General features: G+C 44.9%; 1 protein-coding gene and 1 long non-coding RNA gene across 2 annotated transcripts; one reads left to right on the forward strand and one right to left on the reverse strand.

Moving 5' to 3' along the window:
- Positions 1 to 1,728: 1,728 nt before the first annotated feature.
- Positions 1,729 to 5,103, reverse strand: LOC150014173 (uncharacterized). Its single transcript, XR_016509908.1, has 2 exons — positions 5,062 to 5,103; positions 1,729 to 2,476 (listed from the first exon to the last, which is right to left on the reverse strand). It is a non-coding gene; the product is annotated as an uncharacterized LOC150014173 (long non-coding RNA).
- A 2,122-nt stretch (positions 5,104 to 7,225) lies between these two features.
- Positions 7,226 to 13,677, forward strand: TARDBP (TAR DNA binding protein). The gene is made up of 6 exons (XM_090268586.1): positions 7,226 to 7,593; positions 8,520 to 8,770; positions 9,929 to 10,092; positions 10,441 to 10,581; positions 11,210 to 11,380; positions 11,764 to 13,677. The coding sequence occupies exons 2-6, from the start codon at positions 8,533 to 8,535 to the stop codon at positions 12,292 to 12,294; spliced, it is 1,245 nt and encodes a 414-aa protein (XP_090124712.1). The 5' UTR covers positions 7,226 to 7,593; positions 8,520 to 8,532; the 3' UTR covers positions 12,295 to 13,677.
- Positions 13,678 to 16,086: the final 2,409 nt, after the last annotated feature.

Consider the following 16,086-nt stretch of genomic DNA (forward strand, 5'->3'; position numbering starts at 1 on the left):
ATTGAAAATATATGTTCACGGGTTACCCCTAACGTCTAGAGCAGGGGTCAGCAATATTTTTCCTGCAAAGGGCCAGATGGTAAATATTTTAGACCTTGTGCCATACGACCTGCCGATGCAATGATGAAACCTGACAGGCGCTGTAGACAACATGTAAACGAGCAGGCATAGCTGTGTGCCCTACAGCTCATTGATGGACACTGACACTGCAATTTCATAAAAATTTCAAATATCACAAAATATTTATTATTTTGATTTTTTTCAACTAATTAAATGGGTAAAAACAATTTTTATCTTGTGGGTTGTACAAATCTGGCAATGGGCTGGATTTGGTACATGCTGCATAAATGCCTGGGTTTGCTGAGGACGCGCAGATTGAAGGACAGAGAAACACCTGAGGGAGGGTCTGGGGGGGGTGGAGGGCACAGGTACTGTGAGTAAGTGGGGAAAATACTGAAATGAGAGAGACTTTGCCCAGACTGAGGAGGATGACAAACCATGAAAACAAGGAAGGGTAATAAACTCAACCCCATTCCCGAGGCCCAAAAAGAAAAAGATTTTTTAAAATAATGATAAAAGTGAGGGCTCTGGAGCCAGAGAGCCCAGATTGGAGATCATGAAGCTCCTCTCACTATCTGGTGATCCTGGGCAGGTTTAACCTCGCCAAGGTTCTTTGTCAGACGGAACTAATGACTGTATAGCAGCTACTTCATAGGACTGCAGTGAGGTTTAAACAACTGTGCAGGTGAAGTGGTTGGAATAGTATCTAGCACTTGGTACATGGCCAATAAATATTACATGCTACCATTATTTTCCATAAAGAATAAAGAGAAATTCGTTCCCCAGTGTTCCAAATAAGGTGCCATTAGAGGTGATAAGAGGACAAGCTCTGGAGCCCCAAACCCCAGCTTTACCATGTTTTGGCTGTGTGACCTTGGCCAAGTTACATGAGCTCTCTGTGCCTCAGTTTCCTCAGCTGGGAAATGCTGATAATAGTAGTACTTGCCTCATAGGGTTGACTTGAGAATTAAATTACATAAAACAGAGCCTAGCATATTACTGCTCAAATAAATTAGTATTTTATTACTCTGAGCCCAATTTCTGTCCCATATGAGGTAATAAAAGCAGTCAGAACAAAAACTTCCAGTGAAATATTCCCAAAGGGCCAAGGGGTTGGGCTGTGGATTTTGAGCAAAGATTCTGTTGAGGAGACCTCTAGTATAAAAGATAAAACCAAAATAAATAAACAGAAAATAATTATTTTGGTGAAAGATATAATGCTGTGCTCAAGATATCAAGGAAACTATCCTCAGTATCCTTAGAGAGTTAAATAAAAATAATAACCTCCATGAAAAAAGAACCATTGATATAACCAAGGAGAACCCAGAGAATAAAAAAGATCTTTTAGAAAATAAAAACAGAAATGCTAGAATAAAAATCCAATAGGCCCTGGCTGGCGTGGCTCAGTGGACTGAGCAATGGCCTGTGAACCAAAAGGTTGCCGGTTCTATTCCCCATCAGGGCACGTGCCTGGGTTGTGGGCCAGGTCCCCAGTTTGGGGCACATGAGAGGCAACCACACAGTGATGTTTCTTCCTCTCTCTCTCTCTCTCTCTCTCTCTCCCTCCTTTCCCCTCTCTCTAAAAAATAAATAAATAAATAAAATCCAATAGGACTCAGGGTAAGGTTGGAGAAATTTCACAGAAAGTAGAACCAAAAGAAAATTACATAACAGAAGAAAAACATTTTAATTGTGGGTCATCGCAGAAGATTCAATAGCTAACTAATAGGAATTCCAGACAGAGGGAGCCAAGAAAAGAGTGGGGAAGAAATTGTCAAAGTAATAATAAAACCAGCTTTTCCAGAATTGAAGGCAAGAATATCCGGAGTGAATAGATCACCATACGCCCAGAACAATGAATGAAAGGAGATCTGCACGAGGGCAAAGTCATCATCTTGAATTTCAGAATACAATTGTTACAGAGAAGAGTGTGAAAGATTCCAGAGAGAAAATGCAGATTCTGTGAATGATCAAGAGTTCAATGAATTTCTCAAAAGCAACAAAAGAAGCTACAGGGCAGTAGGAAAATATCTTCAAAGTGCTCGGGGTGGGGGGGGGTGATGACTTTGAACCCAAAAGTCTATGTACAATCAGACTATTAGTCAAGTGTGAGAGTGGAATAAGGCCATTTTCAAATTTACAAGGAAATCCCTGGATAACATCTGATACAAGTTTTAGAAAGTGACCTCCTGGGAAAGGAGGTCTGAAGGCTCTAAGAAAGTAAAAAATAGAAATGATGAGTAGCCCTGGATGTGCATTTCAGTTGATTAGAGTGTCCTCCATAAGCCAAGGTTGCAGGTTCGACCCCCAGTGGGGGCACATGAGGGACTCAACCGACGAATGCATAAAGAAGTGGAACAACAAATCGGTGGGTTTTTTTCTTTTTTCCTTGTTCTCTCTCTCTCCTTTCTTCTCTCTAAAAATCAATAAGTAAAATTTTTTCAAGGAAATTAATAGATTAAAAAAAAGAAATGGTAATTATCTGACAGATCCAAATATAAGTAAAACCTTCAGAGGTTCTTATAGCTTTTGGAGAGTGTGGAGAGATTTAGATGTTCAAAGAGAACAAAACAAATGGAAAAATAGGCAATTATTAACTCCTGGAAAAAAAAAAAGTTGCAAGAGAAAGTATATTCATTGGCTCAGTGTTGGATAAAACTTACGCAGACATAATAATGAAAACACTGAATGCGTATTTAACCAAAATCTGTGATATAAGTATAGTGAGAGGAGGGAGAAAATGATAATGAAGTGCATGTGAGCTAAAAATCCTCAGTGATAACAACAGATAAAGCAAAATGTTGCAGAAGAGATTTATTATTTTAAAACATGTAGGTAAATCCATAAGAAACAACTAAAAGAATGGTTACCTCTGAAAGGCATAGGACAGGTTTGGGGAGAGCGGGGACTGCATGCTTTTTGTTTGTTTGTTTTTTTGTTATTGGTGTTTTGCACTAATTGGCTTTTTACAAAAATAATTTTTTTAATTTAAGACCTTGGCCCAATAGGACAGGCACATCTTAATTTTGGCAGGTTCTAAGAAAGACACTTAAAGTAAAAGGAAAGTATATTATGATGAAATTAAAAGAGCTTGCTTTGCTATGATACTATTTCACCTTTCAAAAATGCTTGTGGCCCTGGCTGGTGTGGCTCAATGGATAAGAGCGCCAACCTGCAAACTGAAGGGTCACCAGTTCGATTCCCACTCCGGGCACATACCTGGGTTGCAGGCCGGGTCCCCAGTCAGGGATGTGGGAGAGACAACCACAGATTGACGTTTCTCTCCCTCTTTTTCTCCCTCCCTTCCCCTTTCTCTAAAAATAAAGAAAAAATTTTAAAAGCTCATATCTTGGAAGGGGGGACTATTCTAGATTTTAACACAATAACAAACAATAATCAAATGCAATGTGTGAAACTTAATTGATACTGGTTCAAGAAAACAGTTGGGAAAGACGTGTTGGGGAATAACTGTAGAAATTTGACTATGGATTAGATATTAAATGATATTAGGAAATCATAGTTAATTTTCTTGGGTGTGACAATAGTATTGTGGTTATGTAGGAGAATGTCCCTGTTCTTAGCAGATGCAGGTTGAAGTACTTAGAGGTGAAATGTCATGACAGCTGCAACTTACTTTGAAAGGGCCCAGCAAAAAAGCAGAGGGTCAGCCACATAGATAAAGTAAATATGTCAAAACAGTAAAAAATGTTGCATCAAGGTAGGGACTATGCTGATATTCATTGCACTGTTGCTCAATTTTATCACAGTTGGAGAGTTTTCAAAATAAAGTGCTTATACATTAATTATTGAAGAGAACCAGAAAATCACCATCTTGCAACTGTTCTAGTAATAACTAATTTGGCAAGTCATCAGTCGATTCTACATTTGAAAATGGGAAGATAAGCAGGATATTTAGGATAGGCTCAGTATATGTACCCCCAGATTATTTGGTTCCAAAACAGGAAACGGCAGAATAGTGGCAGACGCCACTTAAGCAGGAGTTGAAGGTGGACAACATCTGTCATGGGACCAACAGCCGTCCTGTGCCACGTGACCTGCTCCACAAGGAGGGTACGACATTGCTCCAGTGGTGTTCCTGTCAAACCTGTGGAACCTGTATTATGTTATTGTTAAAGTTCCTGAATTTTACAAAGGTACAGGGCTGTGATATATCTATTATTATAATTTCATATGTCTATAGAGATAAAGCAAATGGGACAAAATGAATCTGGACACACAGGAGTCTTTTCTACTATTTGTGCAATTATAAATTATTCAGAGTAAAAAAAAAATTTAATAACATTTAAATTAGACTGAAACCAGTTGGGGGGGGGGGGCTGGCTCCTAATTTTGATGGGACCTAAAAACATAGAAATTAAAGAGAAAATGAAATCTTGATAAAGCGACTTTCATTTCAATGCCTTTATTGTCTTGGTGTCTCCTTCAGTTCTCAGGAAAGCTCATTTGCTGTGTGGAGCTGGCTGAGCTGGGAGGTGCTGGGGGTGAAGAGTCAGACCCAAGTGACCTGCTGCAAACTGGGGCTCATTCCCAATGCTCTGGTTCTCTGTCCAGTACCATTTCTTTCCAGTTGAGAATCCCTATCCGTATGCTGGAAGCCAGTCCACTCCCCACCCCCAAAGAGAGCTGCTGGGGAAGCCCTCAGCCCCTCAGCCTCTGCCCCGCACTGGCACCCACGTGGTTTATGCCTCCTGGCACTGCTTCCCAATTGTTCTCTGAGCCCACTCCCTCCTGGGTCCCGGACTACGCCATCCGAGCCATGGCTGACTTTCATTTGGTGTGTCTTTGTCATTTAGGTATAGCGTTGGATAAGGTGTAAAAGCTCAGCAAATTCTTTCCAATCCATTATCTTCAGGAAGCATTTAATAAATGCTCGGAAAAGAGGAGATGGATAAGAACAGGTACTTTGGGGCCCTCTAATAACCTTCAGGCTTAAGGTATAAGGGATATGAACCAATAAGTAAACAAACCAAGAGAACTTACGAAACACATTTCAAACAGGGCGAACTTTTAACAGTCGGCACTACTGTAAAGCTGAAACCCAGAGACGCACTCAGCTGGAAGCCCGGCACCGCGTTTGTCCAGCCTCCCTCTGGCCTTACTGATTCTTTTCCTGAAGTAGTCATTTACCATCATCAAGACTGTGTTTGTTTGCTAGTCTCTACAACTCCCCTGAAAACTTCTGGCAGAAGGGACAGCCTTTGTGGTTTTGTCCCTGCGTGACCTTTCTCCAGCTTCTGCATACCCAGCTCTGCCCACTTGCGGCAGGCATCCGAGGCCCCACAGAGGAGCCTGCACTAAAGGCTTCAATCTCAGTCTTACCACAGAGAAGGGCCCAGGGAGGTGGACAGAGCAGAGCTTCAGGGCCTGACAAACGTGGGACAGCAATTTATAGGCTGGGTGACATTCTTGGACAAGTATGTGACCTCAGGCAAGTCACATGGCCTCCAAACCTCACTTTCTTCTGCTAAAAAGGGGATCATAAAACTAACTTCACTCCCCAAGTAACTGGGTGAATGGAGATGACGCTGACCTCCCTGCTTTGTTCAGTGTTTTGAAATGTGAGGGACATTCAAGGGCCATCTGCCCAGCCATGTCCCCCGTATGTAAGGCTACCCCTTGGGGGGATGGAGGGGACAAGGGTAAAGGTCATTCATTCTGTCTGCCTCCATTCCCTCCTCCCTATCTCTCCAAATTGGTTCAGGCACAATGTGGTTAACATAAACAGCAGGCACCTGAGATGGACTTGAAGGATTTGATATTGATTCCCTAGGAGGGTGTAAGAAGCAGGAGGTGCCCACTACAGAGCCGCAAAACTGCCTGGTTCAAATTCCAGCTCCACCAGTTACTAGCCCTCTGAGCTTGGGCAGGGTTACTTAACCCCTGCGCCTTCATTTCTTCATCTATAAACCAGGAATGATAACAAGGCACCTACCTCATAGGGCTGTTCTGAGAAGTAAATGAGTTAACGCATAGATGTAGAGCACTTTGGTATCCCTGCATTTCATCGATGCATCTCGTCGGCAGCCGTCCGTCTCGAGAGACGATGGTGTAGCTTCTTAAGAGTCTATCTGCACCGCCGAGAATGGCTGTGCAGTCCGACTCGGGAGTGACATGGTATCTGTCTCCTCCCGTGTTGAATCGACATCTTGCGATGACGCTGGAGTGTCCTCTCCAGTGAAGCTGAAGCTACAGAGCCTGGGCAGGGTGATATGGAGGGTCTGCTGTTGCCCATGCAGCAGACCCCCCCTCTCTTCGCAGCTGAAGGATCCAAGGGAAAGACGGAGTCAATACAGCTTGGCTTCAGGTGCGCCGCAGGAGTTGCCGGTGTTGACTACAACGTCAAACCGCCTTAGGGACTCCGGCTCCGGATTTTCTGTCGGGGTTTACTCCCTTAGCCTTTCCCCTGAAGAGGTATGCCGCAAGGCAGCGGAGGTTTTTTGGAGTCAGAGTTTTCCTTCTCTGATGTACCCTGACTGGAAGATCGAACCAGCGACACTTAGCTCGCAGGCCGACGCTCAATCCACTGAGCCAAACACCCAACGAAATTAAAATTGCTGCCAGTTAAACTAGGACGCATCATCAGCGGGCCTGGAACTGAAAGCACATATTCAGAAATGCGGAACAAAAGGTGTGTCTTAACATAGACGAAGCACACTATTGCTATTATAGGCCCGGAGCTAAAATACGTTCATATTAGGGTCAGGGTTGAAATCCCAGGTCCACCACCTGGGTGACCTACGCAAGATACTTAACCTCTCTGTGCCTCAGTTCTCTCCTCCTCTGCGCATGCGGATCATGCACACAAGACTGTAGGGTGAATTACATGTGTGAATACAGTACTGAGAAGGCACCTGGTGCATAGCAGGCGCGATCATTGCTGTTATTTAAAACAAAGTTATTCTTTCCAGGTGTGGGAGGAAGACTAGGGGAGGAAGAAGAGGGTATACCGAGCGGGTTTCTTAGACAGATGGTCCTGGCCTCTCTTGCCCTCTCGAGCTGCGCGAAGGCGAGCTGACACCAGGACCCCGACTCCAGTCCCGCCAGGCCCCGCCCCATCCCGCCAGGCCCCGCCCCTCCCTTCATTAGCTTCGGCCGCGGCACTAGTCTCGCGCACTTTGAAAGTGCGCGAGCTCGTCCCGAGAGCCGGGGCCGGCGGTTGGCTGGGCGAGACCGTCTGCTACGCTGCGTGGGGGGAGGTGGGAGCCAGAGCACCCATATTTGTCCAGCGCTGAGCTTCTCAGGCCCGGGTGCCGCTCTTGTTTCAGCTTTCAAAGCGGCTCTGTGGGCTCAGGCTCCCAGGACGGGGCCCTGCCTCGCTGGGGAGAGGGCTGCGGCGTCGCCGTGCGGCGCCCTCCCCCTCCGCCGCGGAGCCGGTGGGAGAGGACGACGGCCGTCGGGGGGAGGAGGCGGCCCTAGCGCCATTTTGTGGGAGCGAAGCGGTAGCTGGGTGGCTGCTCCCGATCCCCGGCTGCTCGAGTCTGCCTGTCGGGCCTCCTGTCAGCGGCGCAGCGGGTGAGTCGCGGCCGCTGCTCACTGGGGCCGCCCTGCGCGCCTCGCTCGCGCACGGCCGGCCTCGGGCGGACGCGGCGGGCTCGGCCCCGCCCCGGGCCTCAGCCTGCCGGGTCCTGCCCGGGCGGGCGGGCGGGCGCGGGCGCGTCGTGTGGGCCCGGCGCGGGCTGTCAGTGGGCGCCGGGGCCGGGACACGGGGCCGCGCGGCCTCAGGCCGTGGTTTGGGCCGGCGCCGGCCCCCGGGCGGTGCCGTGCGCCCGCGGTGCCCTGCGGTCCGGGGCACGCTGTCATCCTAGGCCGTGGGCGGCCGCGGCCCCTTCGGCTGTCACTGCCTGGCGTCTGGGAGGCGGCGGCCCGCGTCGCGGAGGACCTGTCACCGCCAGCTTTGAGGCTCAAGTTGGCGGGCCCCCGGAAGTCCCAGGATGAGGGACCGGGGGGGACTTTTGCCCGGCTCTCCCCTCCTGGCTCCCGGCTTCCATTCCGCGCGGACGCTTAGCTTCTGCCGCGCTCCCTTCGGGAACGCTGCTCGGACCCCCTCCGCCCCCACGCGCCCCTCCGCCGGCGCGGGGGGTTCTCGCCGGCCCCCGAGGTCATTTGTTACTTTCTCGGACACACAGCCCGCTTGTGACCGGGTAATTTCTTGTTTGCTGCCTCCTCGCCCTGGGACCCGCGCGCCGCCCGAGCCCTTGGTTTCGCGGCCGGGGCGGAGGCCCGCGGAATGAATGGACCGGCAAGGCGCCCCGTCTGTGCGGGCGTGACCGTCCGTGCGTCCTGGCGTCTCGGGCACAGCCGGCACGTGTGCGGGCGCGAACAGCAGGAACTGCCCCGCAAGTCGGAGAACAATGGCGTGGCAGTGGCGTAGGCCCGCTGGTGGTAGGGGACCGTGGCCCTGGCCCGCGCGTTGCTCACGCCTCTCTCTTCCGTCTAAGAAACCCTTAGAAGATGTCGGAATACATTCGGGTAACGGAAGATGAGAACGACGAGCCCATTGAGATCCCCTCCGAGGACGACGGCACGGTGCTGCTGTCCACGGTGACGGCCCAGTTCCCGGGGGCGTGCGGGCTGCGCTACCGGAACCCCGTGTCCCAGTGCATGCGGGGCGTGCGGCTGGTGGAGGGCATCCTGCACGCCCCGGACAACGGCTGGGGCAACCTGGTGTACGTCGTCAACTACCCCAAAGGTGGGTCGCCGCGGGGTTCGGGTCCCGCTGCGGGTCACAGGTCACGGCCTTGGTTCCCGGTTCCCCGGGCAGGGTCCCCTGGAACCCGGGGCTGTCTTCAAAGGCTGTTGTTAGGGGAGCTGGTAAGACCCGTAGTCTGAGTGAGAACCAGAAACTGCAGAACCTTTTTAAAGTAGAAACTATGTGTTTAAATACTTACCCGAGCAAACGGTGCCGCGTGCTTTCCAACGCTGTATCGGTGTGGGTTTGTCGGGTTTGTCGTTTGTGACAGGCGGGGCACCCCCTGGGCGGTGTGGGGAGCCACTGGAGTGCTGCGTCTGCAGGAAGGGCGGTCCGGGGGAGGTCTGGACCCTCCTCTGAGCTTTGCTGTTCAGAATGTCTGTTTTTAAAATGTTATTTAGTTCCTCTCCTCTTCCCTTCGAAATTTTGGTTTTTAAAAATAACAAATCCTGGCTGGTGTGGCTCAGTGGATTGAGCGCCGGCCTGCAAACCAAAGGGTCGCGGGTTCAATTCCCAGTCAGGGCACAGGCCTGGGTTGTGGGCCCAGTTGGGGGCATATGTTTCTATCCCTCTTTCTCCCTCCCTTCCCATTTCTCTAAAAACAAATAAATAAAATCTTTAAAAATAATAACTTTAGCTTTTTCTTTCTATTACAAAATTAATGAGTTTATTGTTGAAAAAGAAAATTGAAATCACCCTTAAATCCACAACTAGAGATAAAAGTTGCTGATTTTTTTGGCGGGGGGTGGGGGCATATAGCCTTCTAGGTTGTAGACATTAAAATGATTAAGCAAATACATTTACTAGGCAAAAAGATGATACTCATACTTCTTAAACTTGTTTTTTCCTCCTCTGATGTAAAGTCAGAGTGAAGCAGAATTATTTTTGTTTTGATACGCCTTTTGAGAGGGGAGGGTATGCATTTGTAATCTCGTGATACTACAGAACCAGAGGTATGAGCCCCTGGATTTGCCTCGGAAAAGCACCTCAGCCACTTACTTAGTCCGTAGTGTGTCCTTGAGAACTGACATCACCCTTTGCCAAAAACTGAAGCATTGCTGTTCTTAGACTCTCTTTGCTCCTCTTTTCTACGTATAGGAGGAAATGCGTTTTAGGACGTGTTAAGAGTTCTAAAAGGTTTCTGCTCATTTTGTTTAGATAACAAAAGAAAAATGGATGAGACAGACGCTTCATCAGCAGTGAAAGTGAAGAGAGCAGTCCAGAAAACATCTGACCTGATAGTGTTGGGCCTCCCGTGGAAAACCACTGAACAGGACCTAAAAGAATATTTTAGTACCTTTGGAGAAGTTCTTATGGTTCAGGTAAACTTGGATTCCATTTAACTGGTTTTCTTTTTCAGTGAAGGAGCACCCAGAATTCCTGTTTTAGTGACACTGCCCTTCATGTTCAGCAGACAATATTTTTAAGATTTGTAAACATTAGCTCTAGCTCATCTTTGCGTTCTAAAACATTTTGTTGAAGTTCTACTATGTACAGGAGTTTTACTATGCTACCAACAGGATCTAAATTCAGCATGAACCTTCAAGAATAACTTGGTTTAAATTTTAATTAAGCCATTGCATCCAGCTGAAGCTGTTCACACTGCTGGGGAATTCTTATTAGGGGGTGTGTGTGTGTGGTTTTAGTAAATTTAAATAATTTTTTTCTAGGTCAAGAAAGATATTAAAACTGGTCATTCAAAAGGGTTTGGCTTTGTTCGATTTACGGAATATGAAACCCAGGTGAAAGTAATGTCACAGCGACATATGATAGACGGACGGTGGTGTGACTGTAAACTTCCTAATTCTAAGGTACTTTGCTCCTCCCGCCCCCACTTTGGGAGCTTTCGCTGACGAACTTCCTTAGAAGACACTGTAACATGAAATTTTAAATACCCTTGGAAAGAGGACAGTGTCGTGGTGTGTTCTTGAAATCTCTTGCCTGGCTAAAGACTTGGGACCTTAATGCATGCTGAATATTTTATGATTATTTGAAATATTTAGTTTGTTATCTCTCTAAACTAAACTTTGTTCATTTTACTCTTTTCTCGTTATTTCTAGAGAGTTAACAGTTTTTTACATAGTTAAATGTTAAAACATGAAGATAATCGGAGTACAGTGATCTTGTTACAAAGGCCTAACTTGTTCCAAGCAAGCAAGACTTGCTTATTTGGAACATTATTTGTGCCAGGACATTAAGTCATTGACTTTCCTAGATCCAAATATGCTTTCATGACCTTTAAACTTTAACACTGTATTCACCATCAGAATCTTACAAGAAAGAGAAATGCTAATGCAAAAAAAGAAAAAGAATATACCTACTTTTCAATGACTCACCTAATATAAAAGCAAATAGATTTTGTTACGTCCGCCACCATAATGCCCTTTTCGTTGCTCATAAAATATTTCCGATGTTTTTCCTACCTTTGGATTTGATCAGCAAAGCCCCGATGAGCCTCTGAGGAGCAGAAAGGTGTTTGTTGGGCGTTGTACAGAGGACATGACCGCTGATGAGTTGCGGCAGTTCTTCTGCCAGTACGGAGAAGTGGTAGATGTCTTCATTCCCAAACCGTTCAGGGCTTTTGCCTTTGTTACATTTGCAGATGATCAGGTATTTTTCTCTTTGATAATTTTGTCCCGGCTGATTAGATCATTTCTCTTGAACTTTTCCCATCCAGCTGATTGCCATCCTCACTTAGCTAAGCTTTCTGACCTTGTAAGCTGTGGGGGTATATGGACCTAGATATTTGTGATAAACACTTTAATGTTTTTCAGTATGCGGTGTTTTATATATATATCTTAACAAAGTAAACTGGAAAATTTTTGCTGCCATTACTAAAGCTTAAGGCTCTTTTGAGTTTAAACGAAATGAGCGTCCATTATTTGTTTTTCCTCCAGTTTACATAAAGGCTTGAAATCTTAAGTTTTACTGCTATTTTGATGTGCACTTCAGTAGTTTAATTGCCTTCACTGACACCCCGTCTTTTCTTATAGGTTGCCCAGTCTCTTTGTGGAGAGGACTTGATCATTAAAGGAATCAGCGTACACATATCCAATGCTGAGCCCAAGCACAATAGCAATAGACAGTTAGAAAGAAGTGGAAGATTCGGTGGTAATCCAGGCGGCTTCGGGAATCAGGGTGGATTTGGTAACAGCAGAGGGGGTGGAGCTGGCTTGGGGAACAATCAAGGCAGTAACATGGGCGGAGGGATGAACTTCGGCGCTTTTAGCATTAATCCGGCAATGATGGCTGCAGCCCAGGCGGCCCTGCAGAGCAGCTGGGGCATGATGGGCATGTTAGCCAGTCAGCAGAACCAGTCAGGCCCATCGGGGAACAACCAAAGCCAAGGCAACATGCAGAGAGAGCCAAATCAGGCCTTCGGCTCTGGGAATAACTCTTACAGCGGCTCTAACTCAGGCGCAGCGATTGGCTGGGGGTCCGCTTCCAACGCAGGCTCGGGCAGCGGCTTTAACGGAGGCTTTGGCTCGAGCATGGATTCTAAACCTTCCAGCTGGGGGATGTAGGCAGCGGGGACGGTCGTACAGACCGGTGGGGATTCAGACTTTTCTAAACTCGTGGTAAGTATATTGTACAATACATACGTACTGAGGATTTTCAAACTTTGGTTGTTCGGTGTGGAGTATATTCAGCAGTATTTTTGACATTTTTCTTTAGAAAAAGAGGAAGAGCTAAAGGAATTTTATAAGTTTTGTTACAGAAAGGGTTGCAGTAATTGAGTGTTTGAAAGTGAACTGCCGTTTGCCTGATTGGTAAACCAACACTACAACTGATATCGAAGGGTTTCTCCTGTAACGTGTTATCCCCGGACTTGTCAAGTGAATTCTTTGCATGTTCAAAACGGAAACCATTAATTTGAACTACATTCTTTCCTGCTTACTTTAATTTGAACCCCACCGTATGGATTTTTCCTTAGGAACATCTCCCCTTTGGAGATCCTGGTGTCACAGTGTCTGGTTCTTTTGTTTTCCTTTTTTAACACTTGTCTCCCTTCATATGCGAAAGTACAATATGAAGCCTTCATTGAATCTCTGCAGTTCATCTCATTTCAAATGTTTATGGAAGAAGCACTTCATTGAAAATAGTGCTGTAAACACTCTGCCATAGGAATACTTCTGTCCACACGCTCTCTCACGCAAGATTCCGTCATCACCCTGCACGGGCCGCGTCTCTGACGGTGGGTGTCCCATTTTTATCCGCTACTCTTTATTTCATGGAGTCGTATCAACGCTGTGAACGCAAGGCTGTGATATGGAACCAGAAGGCTGTTTGAACTTTTGAAACCTTGTGTGGGATTGATGGTGGTGCCGAGGCATGAAAGGCTAGTATGAGCGAGAAAAGGAGAGCGCGCGTGCAGAGACGGTGGTGCAAAATGGATATTTTTTAACTTGGCGAGATGTGTCTCTCCATCCTGTGGCTTTGGTGAGAGAGTGTGCAGAGAGCAATGATAGCAAATAACGTACGAATGTTTCTTGCATTCAAAGGACATCCACCTCTGTTGGAAGACTTTAAGTGAGTTTTGTTCTTAGATAACCCACGTTAGTTGAATGTGTTAAGTGAAACGATACTTGTACTTCCCCTCCCCCTTTGTCAACTGCTGTGAATGCTGTATGGTGTGTGTTCCCTTCTGTCACTGATCTGTAAGTGTGGTAATGTGAACTGAAGCTGATGGGTTGAGAACATGGACTGAGCTTGTGGTGTGCTTCGCAGGAGTACTTGGAAGCAGAGTTCACCAGTGAGCTGGGGTGTCTCAAAGGAAGGGTGGAAGTTCTAATGTCTGTTAGCTTCCCATAAGAATGCTGTTTGCTGCAGTTCTGTGTCCTGTGCTTGGATGCTTTTTATAAGAGTTGTCAAGATTGGAAATTCTTAAATAAAACTGATTTAAATAATATGTGTCTTTGTTTTGCAGCCCTGAATGCAAAGAATTCATAGCAGTTAATTCCCCTTTTTTGACCCTTTTGAGATGGAACTTTCATAAAGTTTCTTGGCAATAGTTTATTTTGCTTCAAATAAACTTATTTGAAAAGTTGTCTCAAGTCAAATGGATTCATCACCTGTCATGCATTGACACCTGATACCCAGACTTAATTGCTATTTGTTCTTGCATTGTCTAAAGTGAAAAATAAATTTTTTTTCTTTTTAAATGTAGTTTTAATAAGTCTGGGTGACAGCACCTAAAATGGTAAGCAGTACCCTCCAGTTTTTTCTTAGGGCCTCTGTGCATTTGGGTGATGTTCTATTTACATGGCCTGTATAAATCTCCATTAGGAACTCATGGCTTCTAAAAATAATCTTATTTGGGGGAGTGGGCAAAACAGTGTTAATCATTTTTAAATGCTTTGTAGCAAAGCATATTGATTGAAGGGCATATCAGCGCCTTTTTAGTTTGGGATTTGAAAAGTGGAATTAATTGCAGTAGGGATAAAGTAGAAGAAACCACAAATTATCTTGTGCCTGAAATCCATTAAGGAGCTTGATAACCTTTATGAACTAGCAGGGTGGTGGGTTGTCTGTCTGTGGAAGAGTTAAGTGAAATGGACTTTGTCCTCCAAAGGTGGGGAAAATGTTGAATAAAATCGTTTACAAAACTCAGATTAGACTCTCACAATGCATTAAGTATGTAAAAGCAATAATATATTGATTATTGTACTTTTTATGTAACTACTACTGCGGGAGCTGGGCTTGGTTTCTAATGGAAGAATGTAACAGTTTGTGTGTTGATAGTTTACCTAATGCCCTTATCTATTTAGAGTATGTTAAATAGGTCTTTTGCAAGTTAGGTGTTTTAAGCTTTTATTAGTCCTCCTTTAGACTTGTGATCACCACATTGTTTCATTATCCAGTTTTCTTCTGTAAAAGGATCTTGTTGTTTAAGATTTTTTTCTGCATCTGAGTTGCATGATTTCCAAACCCTGTACCATCTGAATTTTGCATTTTAGCACTTGCACTGTTACTCAGCAGCAGTAACATGGTAGCACTTAAAATGGTATCGGGGACCTCCAAAGACTAAACTGACAAGCCTTCAAGGAGCCCAGGGGTAAGTTAACTTGTCAATGGCATGGTTTTAATCCCTCATTCCCACTTGTGTAAACCTAGCTACTGGTCTTAGAAGGCTTTCGGTGTCAAGGAGCCTTCTGGTAACATGTTTGTGGTAACACGTAGCTATGGGTATTTAATTCTGCCCAAGTTATTTTTTTTTGTTTTGTCTTTTGTTTTTTTGAAGTTCAGAAGTAAACTATTTGGCAAAGATTTGTTTTTAAAGTCTATCTGATCACCTAAATGCATTCATTCTAAAAAATTTTTGAACCAGTTGAATAAAAATTTTTGTTGCTACCAGTTTAGTGTCTGGAGTCTTACTGGGAAAAGTATTTCCTTTTTATATGTGAAAAAGATGTTGTAAAGTTACCTTTAAAAAGTGAGTCTCAAGAAGTTGCACTTTATATGCACAAGAGAAATTAGGCCAAAATTCACAAAGAATTTTTAAATGTAATAACCCTTGGCTAGAATGAAAATCTTTGTTAGGTATTAGCTATTAAAACTTCAGGAAGGACTAGCCAACTGAAGTAAAATGAGATTTTTCAGGTTAAGTCAGAGCTTAAATTCTGTCCTGAGGAAGAGGGTTAACTACTTAATTCAGATGTTATGAAATAATTAGAATAATTTTGTTTGTTGAGTACTAGGACTATAGTTCTTAACTGTGTATTTGAGTGCTGTGCTCAGGTATTGCGTGATCTGTGATCTGTGGTTTGGCTAAGCATGCCCCTGTTTTACATGTTCATTGTGAGAAGGAAAAATGCTACAGATTTATCTATAATACCACCATTTATTTCTGGTGTCGTATTTCATCTTATGGCAACGCCACATTTGATCCAGTTGTCTTCTGAATTTGGATGTTATTTCCGAATTTGGATATTTAAGGTATTTCCAAGCGCTAGGATTATCCTTATGGCTAAATTAAATTCTTAGCATTGGAATTACTCGGTAAAAGACTATGCATGCTCCTGTGGCTTTTGAAATATATTGCAAAATTGTCCTCTAGAAAATTTATGTTGTCTTTGACAATGTGAATAGTGCTATTCCATGTTCTTTTTGTCTGCCAATTTAATAAGTGAAAAATTATATCTCACTGTTTTGTGGTATTGGTTTTTACCACGGAAATTAGTACCTAGGCTAAAGTATTGATGTTTTCGTAGATGTTTATCTACAGAAAAAATCCATGATTCAAAGTCATTCCTGAACCAATACTGTTGTGATACATAAAGCTCTCCTAAAGATCGATAAGGACAAGTCCAAAAACA

This window comes from Furipterus horrens, unplaced genomic scaffold (genome assembly GCF_987537825.1).
Source record: "Furipterus horrens unplaced genomic scaffold, mFurHor1.1.pri manual_scaffold_3, whole genome shotgun sequence".
In the NCBI taxonomy this organism is placed as follows: domain Eukaryota; kingdom Metazoa; phylum Chordata; class Mammalia; order Chiroptera; family Furipteridae; genus Furipterus; species Furipterus horrens.

Excerpts from the sequence above, each read along its gene's own strand:
- TARDBP (XM_090268586.1), top strand. The coding sequence starts at position 8,533 with ATGTCGGAATACATTCGGGTAACGGAAGATGAGAACGACGAGCCCATT. Across the intron at positions 8,771-9,928 it reads CGTCGTCAACTACCCCAAAG|ATAACAAAAGAAAAATGGAT; the intron begins GTGGGTCGCCGC and ends CATTTTGTTTAG. Across the intron at positions 11,381-11,763 it reads TTACATTTGCAGATGATCAG|GTTGCCCAGTCTCTTTGTGG; the intron begins GTATTTTTCTCT and ends CTTTTCTTATAG.